Source organism: Falco rusticolus, chromosome 9 (genome assembly GCF_015220075.1).
Source record: "Falco rusticolus isolate bFalRus1 chromosome 9, bFalRus1.pri, whole genome shotgun sequence".
NCBI classification, from domain to species: Eukaryota; Metazoa; Chordata; class Aves; order Falconiformes; family Falconidae; genus Falco; species Falco rusticolus.
In genome coordinates, this window is record NC_051195.1 from 40056095 (window position 1) to 40072987 (window position 16893).

Below are 16893 nucleotides of genomic sequence, written 5' to 3' on the forward strand. Positions count from 1 at the left end.
ATCAGTCTAGTATGCAAATTCCACAACCTAGATGAGAGGTTCTGAGGGATTAGGGTTTGGGTTTTCCCCTGCCAGCAGCTGAAGAGCAGTGTGTTAGGTGCTAGTTTATGTATTGTACGGTGCAAAGAAGTTGAAAGCCTCCGTGGCTGACCCTTGGGGATTCACCTGGGTTGAGATCAAACTGGATCAACATTCTGTGACGCATCACCGCTGTTAGAAGTTGATTGTCCCCATCTCCTTCACTGCTGATAGAGTAGGAAACATGGCCTGAATTTTCCTAGGTCAGTTGTTCTGTTCCTGCTGCTGACAGCAGCTGTGGCTATATGGGTAAATTGATGTTGAAGTGTTTGTGTTGAATTCAGTACTCTCATTGGTGGACTTCATATGCAGTAAGTAAAATGACAGGTCCCTGAGATAAAATTTTCTGGTTTTCAAAGAAAAGGAAGACTTTATCTTCCCAGAAGCTTACACGTGGCTGAGTTGTGCTGAAAAATAGCTGGCATAGCATGGCTTTGGCTCCTAAGGTAAGGTCCTTAGAATTGTTTCTTCCTATAAAAATTAAAGGAAGGAGACACAAGTGTTCTGTATTTTAAAACATTTTTTTGGAGCAGACTAATAGCAAGGAAGTGACTACTTTAAAGAGCCCAAATCTGTCTCCGGGGACTGCATTGACATTTAGGACTGAGGGCTAGAGTTGTATAAAAGTATGAATTATTTCAGTGTGGAACTTCAGTGGTTAGTCACAAAGAACTGAGAATGATGTTGTTGCAAACAGTGTTTTTGTCTCATGTGGTTACAGACAGTACGTTTAAAAAAAAAAAAAGATGTTTTATGTTTTATAGAGAGTGGGTTTCAGTTCTTTGCTAGCGAATTGCCATTTAATGGTACATTCAGAACACAAAAGCCTCACAATTTTGGTGCTTTTCCCGGGGGAAGCGGGAAGTTTCTAAGTTGTCCAAAGGCAGGTTCTGTTAAATGTGCTTTCCCTCAGTTGCAGTTTGACTCTGAGCATCTTTTCACAGTGGCTTTTATGGGGGAAGACAGTCTTTTAGTTCTGCTTCTGCAGCAGCAGACCTGGAGGACGTGCTAGGCAGTGGCTGCCTTGGCAACACCTGCTATGGCAGGCAGGCATCCAGCAGTCGTCTTCATATTGGGGTAGCGCTGAGACACTGGGGAGTAAGGCACTGCTGGGGGTTGGGGTTTGTGTTGCAATCTAGTGCTTCAGTAGTGCCATTCATGGAACAGATGGTTGAAGATAGTGCTGAACATTTCTGACTTGGTTTAAAATACTAGCTTGTAGTTCCATGGGCACTTCACAAGTTTGTATTTCAAATGTACAAATTCTTATGTAGTATTTGGCCATATAAGCAATTATAACTAATTGCTTTTAATATTTCTTGAAGGAAGGCCATTGTTTTATTTATTAACTATCTGAGAAGTCCAAGTGAGTCTTACAAATTCTGGGTACCATACTGGGTTTAAGTGGTTTGTGTGAAAGGTGAAATAATGAGAACAGTTTCCTGTAGTCTTCTGTGGCATCCCTCTAATTTCTGCCGACACATTCATTGAAAATGTGCAAGGAAAGGCTATTGCTACATCTTCGTTTAATCCTCTCACTATGTTCTCTTTCTTTTTGTTTCCTTCCCTTGTTAGTCACTAGGATGTTTGTATGTAAATACTTTTCCTGCCTGATTCAACCTGTGGAGTTGGAGGCCAGTGTTCAGATCATTGTCTCTTTTTCCAGAGGGGCAAATTCAGGCCACTTGGTTCATCTACAGATCTGGAGTAGGAGAGGCTGCAAAGTTCAGGCAGCTTGCTCAGTCTGATTTGGAAACTTGTCAAGTTCACCAAGGACCTATGAAATGTGATTTTTGTTATACAGATGGTCAGACTAGAAGATCATGAAAAAGCCATATGACCTTCAGTAATAAAGGAATTCTAACCAGGCAAAAAAAAAAATCAAGAACCACCCCCAAGTCCTGTTCATTTATCAGAAGAAAAATGAGTGGTTGGGATTTGTTTCAGCTGATGTGGTCGATATGGCCCCCTTTATATTCAGTATAGCTAGACAATACTGTTAATTCTGCTTTTACCATATTACGTTCTATAAGATTTCCTTTTATCATTTCTTTTCCATCCACCCTGTCAAATCCAAAAGCATCTGAATTTTGCTCAGGAGCATGAGCGGTAATGTTACAAATAACAAATTGTGATGTTACTAAAGAAGTCAGGAGGCTATAGAGGGAGACTGCATTGACAGAAGAACATTTGATCTGTACAGAAGTACATTAGTGAAGCAACTTTTGGAAAGGTCATGCAGGGAGCCAGCAGGACAGCACAGTGTAATGCGTCCTTGGCTTTGGACACAGAGTAATTTTATTTGCTCTGAGTATTGTCTCAGCACTGCTGGTTTTGTTCACAGGCAAAATTCTACTCCAGCCAGACATCTTGCAGTAAAGGTGACCACAAGGCATTTTGAGTATTCTTTTACGGTATTCAACTGAATTGTCAAGGAGGTCTTCCTGGCTTTGTTGATAAACTGAGCTCTTAAATCCTACAAAGCCAGGGTAACAATTTGTTTATTTCAGAGGAAACTGGATCATACTCCTTTTTTGTACTTATTAAGGAATAAGTGAAGAAAAAGGAACTCAATGTGAACAAGTCCAGTAGATACCAAGACCTTAACAAGATAAATACCAGCAGCAGAACTGCACATTTTAATTGATCCTTGAAACAAATGATGAGTGAATGGATTCCCATACAATTCCTCCATGAAATCTTTGGGAGCAGAACATGTCTGGAGAGGCAGTATGTTTTATGATTTCCTTATATAAAATTTCTGCTTAGCATCTTCTGTTACATTTTAAAAGAAAAGTTACAAAACTAAAGTAAAAAAAAAATCACTGGTGACTGTTGAAATGAATTATATAATTAGTAATGATATGTCCTGTGCCCAGTCTGGTTTTAATTTTGCTTCCAAATCAAAAATCCAATGAATCTTGAAGCAGATGCCTGAAGAACTTACAACAGATGCAAGTTGAATATAGAGGCACCAATACCGGTATCAGTGGTTGCTGCCAATATGAAATCCTTGTCTGTTCAAAAAAATAATAAAAATTGGGTACCAATTCTTGCCGGTGTCTATGGTTTTCTAATCATAGTTTTGTGTTTTCCTCAAAGCTTCTTTCTTCAAACCTCAATAGCAGAAATGTCCATTATAGACAATACCATAGAAGTGTTACAGCACTTATCATGGATCAGAACTAGAAGGGGGGGGGGGGGGGGGAGTCTTGTGGGGGGTTGTTTTTGGTTGGTTGGGGTTTTTTTTGTGGTTGGTTTGTTTTTTGTTTTTTGTTTTTTTTTCAAAAAAACCCCAGTTTTTTTAGTGTTGTTTCTAATAGCTCTTTACAAAGGCAGTATAAAAGTATTATAACATTTCAGCTTCCCTAAGGAGACAGAGTTGATTTGAAGCCAAAAGAGTACAAAAACTGAGGAACCACTTACATAAGTCATAATTTCATTTATGCTTGCTCTGCTTTTTCCAATTCCATTTTGAGGACGAAGAAAAATTGGTATGCTGCTAGTAGATAACTAATTTTGTGTTCTTTTATTTTATTGCTACAGCAGCAATAACATCAGCACCTTTATTTGAAGCGCAATACTTCTGAACTAACAAAATCCAGGGGTAGAACTTACACCTTTGAATTACTCTGCATTGCACTGTGGGGGTTTTCCTCTTCTCTCTTACTTTGGAGACTGCGTTGTGATTAAGCAGAGAGGATGGGTCTGGGAGCTGGGACAGAGATATTACAGTTGTTATCCAAGTTCCAGCCTCCAGATGGTTCGAATGTAAGGCTTGTGGAGGAGCTTTTGTGGTTTCGTTTTTAATGAAAGTTGTTGGCTTCACTAAAATGTAATTGTATTTCTGTTGTAGCAGTTAATGTTTTCCCTTACCTTCCCATTTTGCCTCTGTGACACACTGTGCAGTCTTCTCTCTTTGACACTTAACTGTTGGTCTGCCTGAGTGGTCAGTGCTTTGTTCTGTCAGCATGCAGAAACGGCAAGCCACCCCTTCTTGTACCTGCTCTATTCCCTGCCCCGGGAATACTTGTTTTTCTAGCACAAGTGTATATATTTGTGCCAAGGCCAGGATTTTTTGGCGGGTGGGGTCATTAAAACTGGTTTATTCTAGTACAGAGAGAGATGTTTCTTGACCTTGTGTGTTTAAGTTACCATTTAAAAATCTGATATTTTCTGATTTTTGTGGGAATGCTAAACACTTAATATTCACCCAGTTTCTAGGGAGCTTCCACTTTGCACTTAAAGGCTATTTAAATGCCAAGCTGTCTTTTGCTGTAGAAGCAGTAAACAGAGGTACGATGCTTATTCCAGTGTAACAGATGTGTGTTTTCTCTTGCTGACTCACCAGCAGACACAGTCTTTGTATATTCACAAAGAACTCATGAAGAGGACTTTAGGGACACCCACGTGTGCCATTGAGGCTAGGGAGTATGTTGTAAGTCCACGTATGGTGTGATCAGCCCATACCGTTGCTGCACAGTCGCTAACCCCACTTACAATGCCATTAGTGTGCGCTGTGGAAATGTGCTTTGTAAAAGATAAAAGGAAAATTTGGTGGGATGCAAGTTGCAGCTCACTGTTATATGCAGGAAAGATATGTCTCTGTCTTGGAAATGCTGAAATTGGCACAATTAAGGTAGTTGGACCTGTGAAATTCAGTGTAAGTACTACAAACATGTTCCATGCATTTATTCTGAATTATTTTATGAATGCAGTCCTGAGCATCATGATTTACAGCAATGCAGTGACACATTCTGTGCTGTGGTTGTGGAGCACTCCCTAGAGCTTTTGGAAACTTCCCTGAACTCTGTGTAATGATGATAGTTCATGGAATCGAGATATATGACCTCTAAATCTGACACCTGGATAAAGCAGAGTATGGGGAGATTGTTACAGGACCACTAAGAAGTAAAATTACCCTCCTGGTTGTATGGAAGTCCAGTGATTTATTTCAACCCTCTCTTCTGTAAGTGAGGTTAGTGTCGGTGACTGTCCAATAACACATGGACTTGCTGGCTTTCATGCTCTCTCATGTGTTATTGAAGCTTGTGGCTCTTAGCCTCTTCATTTTTTCCCTGCAAGACTAAGCTAGACTTATTTAAAACAAGTCTACAGCTTGAAACAGATTTGCTTGTTTTGAAGAAATATAACTTATTTGATCATTTGGGGGGAAAGTGCCCCTGTTCTCGCAGGTGCTATGAGCACGTTTCTAGTTTTGCAAACCCAACAGAATGGGCAAAAGTAGTTATTTAGTGTTTAATGCAGATTTATTTTCAGTCTGCTTATATTTGTTTATAGAAACTGAATTGCTGCCATGTAAAATTATCAACACATCGCAGAAATGGAAAACTGAATATGACTTATTTCAGCATTTCATTGTTTCCAGTCTATGATCTGCTTTGTGATTTGTACTGATTATAACAATCCCTGATGCACTATTTGATAATGCTATTAATAAGTTCTCTGGTTTTGTCATACTTAACAGCATAAGAATTCGGCATACAGTGTCTATGATACTTTTCAAATTTGCTGAATTTACAGTAAAAGAATAGTCTTGATGCAGATGGTTCTTTGCAGTAGTATAGTTCCTTTAGAATAAGTAGTGTTTAGCAACTAGCGCATGTAGCATACATTTGTGCCTTTTATAGAGTGCTTCATAGGTAAATATTTATTCTGCACCATGAGTCTTGTCTGTATATATGTACAAGGATCTCAGTTTGTGCTTGTCATGTCTATGCTAAAGTTCACAGGAGTGCTAAAGCAATTATGCAAACAAAAGCTGCCTATGCTGAATTTCCTCAGCAGCACATTTTAGATCATTCTTTTTCCTTCCTGTATGTTTATTCTCTCAAATGAATTGGTTTTGTTTGCCTTTTTTTTTAATGGCCTCACAGCTGAGAGAGTGAATTTCTTCATTGCACTGTGACTAATATCATGTGTTTACTTCCTAAGGGACTAAACTTCAGAAGGAAGTTTAACTGTTGCATTGTCATTGAATGCATCAGTTCAAATGAAGCATTTCACTGTTTATTTCAAAGCCATATATTTTCCTTAAATGGTTGGCATGTGTTGCTGTACAAATTCTGGTTAACTAATGGTAATCGTTATTTTTGAAAAATGAGTATTTCTTTAAATCATGCTGTGAAAAACATCATAGGTGTGGAGCCACCTTTATTTATTTTAAATCCAATCCTAATGAACTGTGTTTTTGCTAAAAATGGAGTATCTGTTTAAGTGCACCATAGCCAGGATCTGTTGGTAGTAAAACAGCAGAGAACTTGGGAATGGAAAGAAGTTCAGAAGTCTGACAGTACAGACCATTGCCTGGAGTGAGAGGTGTTTTCCAAGTTCATTTCAACTGGCTTTAATACCGAGCATGTGTACATATGCACTTAGAAGTTTCTTGCATAGTTGGAGCATCTCACAACTGTCCCCAAAGAGCTGGTAGGACAGGCACAGTGCAGACTGCTGGAGGAGAAGGTTGGGTGTAATTTTGATTCTCGCTTTAATTCTGGCTTTGTCTTGACCAGCAGCTATCTTGTGCTCCCTGACACAGAAGAGAAAAACACTGTTAGTCTCCCTGTCTCTTGGAGAACCTTCTGAATTGCAGCTGTTGTAACGTCTTGCAACACTGGAGGAGGCTTTGATAATTTTGGTGGTCAGCTGCTGGGCACATTTGTTCACCTGACAATTTCTGATGCCCCCCAGCGCTGCTGAGAGCTGTGTGTGCAAACGATGCAGGGCAGAGGCATCTGCTGCTACATGCTACTCTGTAGGCTCTTTAAAAAAAACACTGATTTTTTAGCCTTACTTTCCCAGAGTAACTAAAAGATAATGTTTTGGCTCTGTACAAGGAAATGTGGTAACTTTTGAAGTATTAGATCATGTGTATCATAGAAGGAGCTTGGATAATGTCTTACCACACTGTCATAGAATCAATCTGGTGTAAAGAGAATAGGTTTGTTTGTTTGTTTCCCTCCTTCTTGGTCCTGACCTTTTGTGACTGTATAGCCAAAGTATGTCTGAGACTGAGCATTTGTTTTTGAATTGTTCAAGAACATGAAATGACTGTGTGACTGGACAGCACTGTACGCAATCAACAGGTTTTTTTGCGTTTCAAGGATGTTGTCCTTTGGACATAGGCTCGAGAGCTAGGGAATTTCAGGAGATCCCGTTGTGCTTTTTGCTGCTGGAGGCTAAATGCCATACCTTACCTCTTCACTGAGTTTTGGCTAGCTGTTATCCCCCCTTCTCTTAAGCGCTTGCATAAAGTTGCTGATGGTTGTGACTGCATTTCAGCACATTTTTGATCTGAAGTGACCTGCAACATTTGCAAGTCCTGATTTTTTCCCTCTTCAGAGATATTACTGTAATGAGAGAAGTAACTGTTGTTGTAGCTTCTCTAAATAAGGCAATCCAGGCAAGATGTTCACCTGCAGTGGTAAAGCACATGTGTAGAGATACGATGCTTCTCCATTTCTGTTTCTGGTGAGGAAACGGCAGCTGACTGATAACGCTGGCCCACCTTGTGAACTTTTGCACAGATCTGTTAGTGTTACCCATTTTGCCTTCCAACAGCAAGGGGATTGTGTCATTTTATTGTAACATCAGTCTGAAAACGTTCCTCTTCTACTGATGCACTGTTGTTTTTTCTCTTTCTCCCCCCACCCTGTATCTCTCCAATTTTTCCATGAAGCTTTCTCTCAAGCTGGTAAGCACATTTACAGCATGCCTGTCCTGTGTTTTAATCACAATTTTCTGTGTGTGTTTTAACGTGCACTGTGCCACACATGACATGACGCTGAAATTAACTGTTAAATTTGTTTCTTCTTTGTGTTTGCTTTTTTTTGAAATTTATCAGATAACTCTGAATACACAGGTCTGGAGTCTAATAGAGGTGATCAGAATTCAGTCTTTCTAATAAGATGCTAAAAATTAACTCCAATAAATAGTTTAGTTTCCACTTTTATAATCTAGGCTATGAAAAGTAGAAAAATAGTATCAAGTAATTCTGCTACTGTGTAAATCTACATTAAAACATTCAAACAGCGACAACAACAAAAAATCTCTGTGCTTGCTGGACCTTTTCCAGAGAGAAATGTTTGCCTTTTTTGTGTAACAGAGCTGCAAAATTTGCTTTCTGTGTCCAGATATTACTGGAAATCTGCATAATTACCAGCTACATTTTATAGCCCTGTGTAGTCCTTGCAGAATAACTAATAATGGTATTAATTAAATTCTGTAAACCATAACCAACAAGGTTAACTCAGTCTGACTTGAATTCACAAATGGAAAGATACACATATATATATGAATCCTAAATTCTATCTTGGATGCAGCTGGGAAGGTTTCTTGAATACGGTAAGATGATATGTGTACTGAGTTGGAAAGAGAAGGGGTGAACATATTTGAGAAAGCAAATTATGTGCTGAGCGTAATACACAAGGTACTGTATTACTTGAGATACTCCACACCTTGATAGGTTCCTGACAGCTTGTCTAAATTCCTTTGCCCTTTGAGAGTCCAGTCACAAGGAGAACGTGACTGGTTTGCAGACCCACTTCAGGCAAGCATGCAAGAGCTGCGCATGACTGATTGCAGTTTTGGAGTGCTTCAGAAGATCTGCAGTAGTGCCTTAACTGCATTTGCTTGCAAATTTTCTTCTTCTTCACCGCTTAGTGCCTTTAGGTGCTCTTTCCCCTACTTGTGCTGTTCTTGGATGTGTCACTGTGGACCTGTTTTGTTCATAGCATCTTATTTGTAGGAAGTGCATAGACCATGTAGCTCTGGAGGTTTCAGGTCGTGCGGCTGCTCTTGTCAACACAGTGACTTGCTTGGGTTCCATTAGCAATGTTACTTCTCACTGAAGACCTGTGGTAGGTCAGAGGAATGATGGAAGTGTCTGGCTTACTTGCAAACCTTGTTCCTTGTTCCAAGCCACTGTCCTGATACTCCAGCACATTTATACCAGAGATTTCTGTTGTTTTCCTGGTCACAGTGGTAGTGTGTTGTGTAGCTGAGCTAAGCCTCTGTATGTAAGAATAAATCCTCCTGAAATAAATGGCTGACCTGGCCTCTCCCCAAGAATTGCACAAATCGTAAAGATGTGCAGAGAGAGCTGAGGCCCATATGTACCCCAGGCAGAGGAAATCAGCTTGTTTGTAACTTCCTCTCACATCCTAGCTGGACAGGAGGCAAAACTGGGGCTGATTAAACTTTGTTCTCTCCCCATATGTAGCTTCAGCACAGCAACTGGTTATAACTGCCTCTTTTTTCACAGTCCTTCATCTCAGGACAATTTGCATCCTAAATCCCAGTGTCTTTATCAAGGAAATCTAGTGAGCACTGGCTCTGCTGGTCCTATCATATAGTATATCAAAAATAGCACAGATTTCACCCCCACCTCACTGTTGAAGCATTTCTAAAAATTTAGGCAGTGTTCACTACTTGAGAGATAGGCCAGATGTGCTTTTGCTTGAGAGCATGAAGTGTGCCCAGCATGTGCAAAAATTGGTCCTTGACTCTTCCTTTTGGAGGAGGAACTGTGTAGCTTCTGTTATGATGGCAAATTACTGAGCATGGAATAAAGTCCTGAGTGAGATCACCTCCTAGTCTCAGGCATGCATTTCTGTGCAACACTAATGCTTTGGTCTGAAGCATTGTGAACAAAGATACTGAATTTAATCCAGCGTAGAGTTTTTGAATGAAGCTGAAGAATCAAAAAGCAGATGCTTTTCAGATTTTGTTTGACTACATCTATTGCATTTCGTTACTGTATAACTGGGCGTATTCTTAAGCATATCTGTCCTTCTGCTTAGAGTTGAGAAGAATGTTACAGTCTTTCTTGTAACTGCTTATTTATTTAAAGCTACTTCGAGCTGTTTTGCCTTAAAAAGATATATCAGCTTTAGTGTATAGATTATCTGTAAAATGTATTCAATCCCTCTTGTGTTTAATGTGATGTGGGAATTACTATCAAGTGAAATGTTATCATTAAATAATGAATTAAAACAGATCTCTCCTGTACTATGCGCAACTAATGTAAGCACTGCTTGGACTTCATGTGGTTAAAGTTTCAGAATTCGTGTAACTTCCTTAGTAGTTTCTTTCATTTGTCTTAAATTTGCTTTCTTGTTGTCTCATGAATGGAGCTTTAAATGTATTATTACACAAATGATCCAGGCTTAGCTAGACACATATGCCATCTTCTACTGAAAATCGATATGGCAGCAATTTCATGAGACCTGTTCTGGCATTTTGAAATCTCTTGACCAGAGGAGAAGATGATCTGTCTGTAGTTGTCCTCCATCCCTCTGACACCCACACATTTTCTTTCTAAACAGCTAGTTCTGCAGTGGCAGAAGGCCCACGGTATCTCGGAGCACATTCAGTACAGAGTTGAAAGGGTCTAATGGGCAACTTTTGTGGCAGTGCGTCCACTAAATCACACTCCTCTGAGAGAGAGATTTGGCATTTTATTAAGATTAATGTCATAGCTCTGCTCACAAGATTCAATAAGCTGATGGTCCATTGAATTTGGTTTCTCAGCTTCGTGGTTTTTACCCTTCTTTTTCCCATAGGCCAGTATTCCCCCTTAGAAATGGGACATTTAATGAGCTGAAATCAAAGCAAGAAAAACCTGTACAAATTTAAGATTATGTACAAGTACCTCATTCCCTTATGGTGCAACTGATTCATATTGATGTGTGTTCAGTATAGCTCACCTGAACTATCCTTGCCTTCTTGCAAGACAAAAATAGGTGGTACTTTGAAGAAAATAGTATGGTTGTATTTTATGTGTCATCAGTCTTCTGTATCAAATTGACACAATCAAGAAGAGCCATAGCAGTTTGATGGCAGAAAAGGGGCTTTTGAGCAGAATCAATTTCAAGTAGCATTTCAAAGGTAACCACTGTGGTCTTCAGAGGTTTTTTTTCTTTGGCTATGATTTCAGGTTGATTTATATAATTTCTGATTTTTTTAATGCTAGTACAAATGAGAGGAAAAAATAAGAGGCTTTGACATGGAGTGTGGATCCTGGAAAGTAAGCAGCATGTTTTTAAATTACAGAATCCCGGAGGAATTACTTTTGTTAGCTTGGTGTGTTCAGGAGGGCCTTGACATACCTTAGCTGTGTTGGACCAACACTCGGGCTGTGCAGAGCAAGCCAGCAGTTAGTAGTGTACTTGAGAAGTGCAACTGTGATACAGGAGTAAAAGCTAGCAACTGCTTTTATGGGGATGTTGTCTGTAGCAGAGTAGAGGAAGGCAGGAAAGATTAGCTTTCCATGAGAATGGAACTCTTTTAAATAAAATCTGGTAACTATGGATAAATGTAGTTTCTCAGCTTTGCTGTTGAATTCTGGAATTCTTTAGTTGGTGATCATGCGGTATAGAAGCAGAATGTGGTCTTGGGATTATTTCTGAGCCGTCCAGATTCCTAACCATTCAGGGAGTGGTAAATCTCAGTATGAATGATAACAATGCTTCAGACCATTGTGATTTTGCACAGATTTTTGTGAGCTGTTTTCAAAATGCAGTCCTGAAGGATTTTTCAGGCTCTGACTTTATTTTTATTTTTCCTGATTTCCCCTCCTCCATTCCACTCTGTGCAGGGAGCAGGGCCAGAAGACTTCAGCCATCTCCCACCTGAGCAAAGAAGAAAGAAACTTCAGCAAAAAGTCGATGAACTAAACAAAGACATTCAGAAGGAGATGGATCAAAGGTATGTGAAATCTCTCCAATGAAAAATGAAGTAGGTAGTCTCATATAGAAAAGAAACAACTAGAATATAAGGAAGAGTAAATTAGAACAAGGTTCTAGGTTTGGCAGGTTTAATGTGCTGTTCCAAGAAAAGAACCACCTGAGTTTTCAAATGGCTAAAACCACCTGAGAGAGTCAAGGCTCTATGCAACTCAGATTCTGAGATCAGTTATTTCATTTTGGCTGATGTATGTCAGAGCCGGGGCAAAAGCTGGCTTTCTCTTTATTCTATTCTCCCATCTCAGTGTAATGCATATCCTGCCTTTGGAATTGTGAGAAGTAAGATCCTGGTATAAGGGTGGGAATGATACAAATGTAGCACTGAAGACGATTTTTCCTTCTTTCTGGAACTGCTTTCTTGGGCTTTCGCAGCAGAGTAGCATTTTAATTGTGAGCCAGACAAAGGATACTGTTAGATACGCTAAGTTTGTTTCTTGGTGTGAGCTGTTCCTGAGGGCGTTTTTTAGGAAAGAACGGAATGTAAATACAGCCTCAGTCAAAGGTACAATCACAGACCTCTCAGCATTAAGCAGAGCACCTATTACTGTGTGATGGGCATGGATAGAGTCCAACAAGAGAGGCTATTATGAGCACGACAACATATCAAACGTGCTGATTGAATGGTTTATATCTTAAGACTCTGATCCGTAGCTTATATTTCCTGGAAGCAGGGATGCTTTTTCTACAAGGCTGCATTTATCATTCTGGTTGAGAATAAGGCTATTTTAGTTGCACACTTTTTATTGATTCTGGCAGCCTGTATTTGTTGCTTTGTGTTTGTTCATGTTCTGCAGTTGTACTAAAGATTCAGCATGTTACGTTTGCAAGAGACAGAACTTTTCTTCCTTGAATGATTTCAAGACTTAACCTCTCGAGTACTAGTTATCCCTAAATACTGTTTTGCATTTGTACAGATGTGCCTATGTTTTCTGCCAGCTTGCTTTGAAGAATCTGTTTATTTTGTCTGCTAACCCAATGTCGTTTATATTTTATATCATGAATAGGAAAGGAAAACTGCATGTGGTTACATGATTCCTCATTGCTTTGTTTTTTTTCCTCTGTGGTAACTTACATTTGTCTCTGTACACATTTTCCTTTCTGCTCTGTATTGATTCTGAGGTAACCCAATATTAAAATCAGATATAAAATCAGAGCAGAATGAAGTTATTTTAAATAAAGATAGTGTATGATTGAGGAACTAGCACCAGCGTTAAGTAAGAGTTAAAAAAATAGTAATAATCGTGGCTCATATGTTTGCAATATTGTCCCTTAGGGCTTTCAACCACAGAACAGTCCCACTTCCTTGCCACCCACACTTTCCCCCCCTTTTTCTATACACACAAAGCAAAGGCAGGCACAGGATTGCAATTGTCAAGAGTTTGGTGGGAAATTCTAAAATACAGAGAGTGTTAACTTGAGTCATGGGATTAATTAACCTTTCCTCCCCACAGCTATTGGCTAGAGAAAAGCTGGATAGCTCTGCCAGTAATACAGGAGACCAGCTCCTAAGTCCACCCTTCTCTAAGCTCTGAAATGTTCATCATCATGCAGATAACTTTTTTTCTGTAAGTTCAGCCTCAACTTGCCTCAGCTCAAAGGCAGCAACACTGCTGTCAGTGAGAGCGCCGCAGGCTTTCCTAAGGGAGCTTGTGAAGGCACATACATTAATCTTGGCCTTACGGTACCACATTCATCATAGCAGGCCTTAAAATTCACATCTCTGAAACCATAGGCCTTTGGCATCTGGGTTGATATGAAACACAGCCCTCAGAAAGCCTAGTAAAAATGCTGTATAACTTGGTAGGATGCAGGTTCGTGTTATGTGGCCTGAGGTCCATCTGTCGCTGCACTGTGACAAACTCAAACCATCTGGATTTAGCTTCATTTTAAGCAGTGTGCAGTAAATTCTTACAAATTATTTGGGTTGCAAAAGACAAACTGCAGCAGGCAGGGTGAGAATTTGTGGTTAGCACTCCAGTTTTATTATTAATAGATGCATGTCCAGCTCTTTGTCCCAGTTTCTCAACTGGATTTCAGCCCATGATGGATAATAATGATGCAATTGTTTGTCTGTGCCCCAAAAACTAGGATGATATTCATCTAGAAAGTTGAAGCTGTTATTTGTTGCAATGGTTTTGAGATGATTTTTTAATTTATTTTATCCCCTCTGCCCCAGGTTAGCAAATAGATATTTTAGTACTAAATAAAAGAACATGTCAGGCTAAAAGTCAATACCAAATTCCTCCTTTTGCCTTGCAAAAGGCCACTGTCCAAGAATTTAGTCTTTTTTCTGCTAAGATTCTTCAGGCTTGAATCATTTGGTCTAAACGTGTTGTGTGCTTGTACTGACATAGCATGTGTCCTGTGTAGCCTCATGATCCACTGGTAAGGCTCCTCCTGCCAACCTCAGCTGTGGAACCCTCAGCTGCCTGCAGAGTAAGGACCTCCTTTTAGTCTAGGAGCTTGGAGAATTTGGTTTGTGTACAATGTCTCTGTCATGTCATATTGTAAGTAAAGGCATCACTCACCATCTCTGACAGTGTAAATGTTCTTCTGGTGAGTGATTTTACTGTTACTTTTTAATGGCTGGTTCTATACAGGGCAAAACCCCCTGCCTGGATGTATGTTCTGTTACCTTTGTTACAGGTTAGGCTTGAACCACAGAGTAAAGAAGAGGCAGTTTATTATCCTTTTGTTTGCCTTCATTTAGAGAAAGGCATTTGCCCCCAGCTGCACTAACACATTTTTAATTTTTCTTCTGTCTTTCAGAGATGCCTTAACGAAAATGAAAGATGTGTACATCAAGAACCCACAGATGGGAGATGCTGCGAGTGTGGACCACAGACTAGCAGAACTTGGACAGAACATTGAAAAGTTACGATTAGAAGCTCAGAAGTTTGAGGTATGGGAAGAGACATTTCAGCAAAAAGTAGCTCAACATATGCTCAGTTCTGAGCAGATTCTTCATTGCTTTTTCGAGATGTATTGATGCATTTTCTTACTATGTATAGGTAAGTGCTACTTAAGCACTTGGATTAATTGAGATCTTCAAGCCTATCTGTGTAACATAAATATGCATCATCTCTTGTGACTGTCAGCCAATAGTCCTGCTGGTTTAGTTTGTCACAGAAAACAAATCATGCGAAGGGAAAGATAAGAGGAAATAATAGTGCTCTCTGGACGACTGCCCAGAGGGGTTCTGGTGCTTAATTAATTAAATAATTTGGAGCATCATGTTACAGATGTCTTTGGAAAATCAGAGGAACATAAATTCAGAGTATCATTTATAGGTATCTAAAGGCAAGACAGAAGCCTTCAGTTAAAATATCTTCTAAGGAATAGTCTGCTATTAACAGGAAGCTTCTTAGAGATACAAAATCTCAAGAGCATAAGGAGTATTTGGAATACATGAAGTCATTATATTTGCATGAGAAGAATTACAGGACTGAGAAAAAACTTCACCCTGTAAGTTACACTATGCACATAGATAGATACAGCCCATTAATTTTTGGTGTTTCTTACAGTTGTTAGCTTTACTATCCATTCCTTTCTTACCCGTTTGCAAATCATGGGCTCTTTCATTCTCCCCAGGTTTAGTACGCTTGCATTCAGCAGCCACCAAGATTGCTGTGTTTGTGGTGTTACTGACACTTATTACAAGCTGCCACACATCTTTTTAATTGATTGTGACTAGAGCAGCAGCATCTCAACAGCTTGTCTTGGGTCATGGTGTTTTCAGCACCTAGTGTCTAAAAAGAATCAAATGAATCAAATTTTCAGTAAGTGTGATTTATTCTGCCCCCCCCCCCCCCCGCCCCCGGCCAAGACTGGTAGATTTGATATACACTTTATACACTTAAAGTACAGAATCTGTTCCACTGACAGCTGCAACACAGGAAAATTTAAACATGTTTACAAACTGGTTTTGGTTCTGTAGTCTGAATGTCAAACATGACACAGCAAAGTAAAAGCAACATATATCCCCTTGCAAGTCGGAACATGAGAGATGCATGAGACTGATTTCCCCTTGTAGGGCTGGCTGGCTGAGGTTGAGGGCAGATTACCCATGCGGAATGAACAGGCCCGGCGGCAGAGTGGACTCTATGAAGCCCAGAACACTTCAGCAGTAAACAGCTGTGCGCAGGACCGGGAGAGGTACAGTATCTGTACAGAGCTGTTCTGTTCAGACTAATAACCGGACCCACTTTCCTTAGCTTATTAATCAGGAAGAGTGTAGCTCTGCAGCATTCAGAAACTTACTCTGTAACCACGGTAAATGTAGGCACTCCATGAAATGTTTTGCGTGCTCATTTTGGCATATGCGAGATACCAGCTTTAAGAGCTACTTTTCTGAATGTGATGAAATGCATAATAACCCCTACGCTCACTGCTGTGAAGGTGAGTGAGATGTATTTTTTTACAGCTTTTGATGGGAAAAATTACTTGTCTCACCCGTAACTTTGTGACAGCTGCTAGTGTAACAGCCAGTTCTTGAGCATGCTTTGGAATTGCTAAGTTGCTCCAGCTACGGTTGCTCACCTTGCCTTAGGTGTCTGATAACTAAGTCTTTATCTTTGCTCCTGAGATTGGTCGCTATAGTTGCTGTGTATTTTCCTCTCTTGAGCAGCCCAGATGGCAGTTACACAGAAGAGCAAAGTCAGGAGACTGAGATGAAAGTACCTGCAACAGATTTTGATGATGAATTTGATGATGAAGAACCACTACCCACCATAGGAACATGTAAAGCGCTCTATACATTTGAAGGTAGCCCTCCAAGTTTACTCTTACTTTGCTTACTGTTTTGTTTGGTTCATATGCCCAGGACAAGTGGGAAACCTTCATTTAACCCCTGCGGTGCTTAAATAGACAAAGAAAGGGCAAATGAGGCTCTGGTATGATTCTGTTTTGTAGAGAGAGGCGCTAAGACAGTGGTTTGTCTCTTACTATGTAGGACTCTGGAAGAAAAAGAACCAAAATGCTTATGTCAGGATCACATTCATCTGGTTCTTTGGGTACACACTGTTGTCACCAGAATCAAATGCTCTTGTTC

The 16893-nt window shown here is 39.9% G+C and overlaps 1 protein-coding gene across 21 annotated transcripts in view; it reads left to right on the top strand.

The window, feature by feature from the left end:
- The window catches only part of FNBP1 (formin binding protein 1), a 111593-nt gene that overhangs the window by 86133 nt on the left and 8567 nt on the right, over positions 1–16893 (top strand). For 6 of the 21 annotated variants that reach the window (XM_037401160.1, XM_037401165.1, XM_037401147.1 and 3 more), the window contains 6 exons: positions 4430–4516; positions 7778–7792; positions 11696–11805; positions 14613–14745; positions 15877–15998; positions 16468–16607. In XM_037401160.1, coding sequence (XP_037257057.1) covers positions 4430–4516; positions 7778–7792; positions 11696–11805; positions 14613–14745; positions 15877–15998; positions 16468–16607 — 607 coding nt within the window. The remainder of the gene's footprint in view (positions 1–4429; positions 4517–7777; positions 7793–11695; positions 11806–14612; positions 14746–15876; positions 15999–16467; positions 16608–16893) is intronic. The other 15 variants (XM_037401152.1, XM_037401156.1, XM_037401158.1 and 12 more) reach the window with 6 other exon arrangements.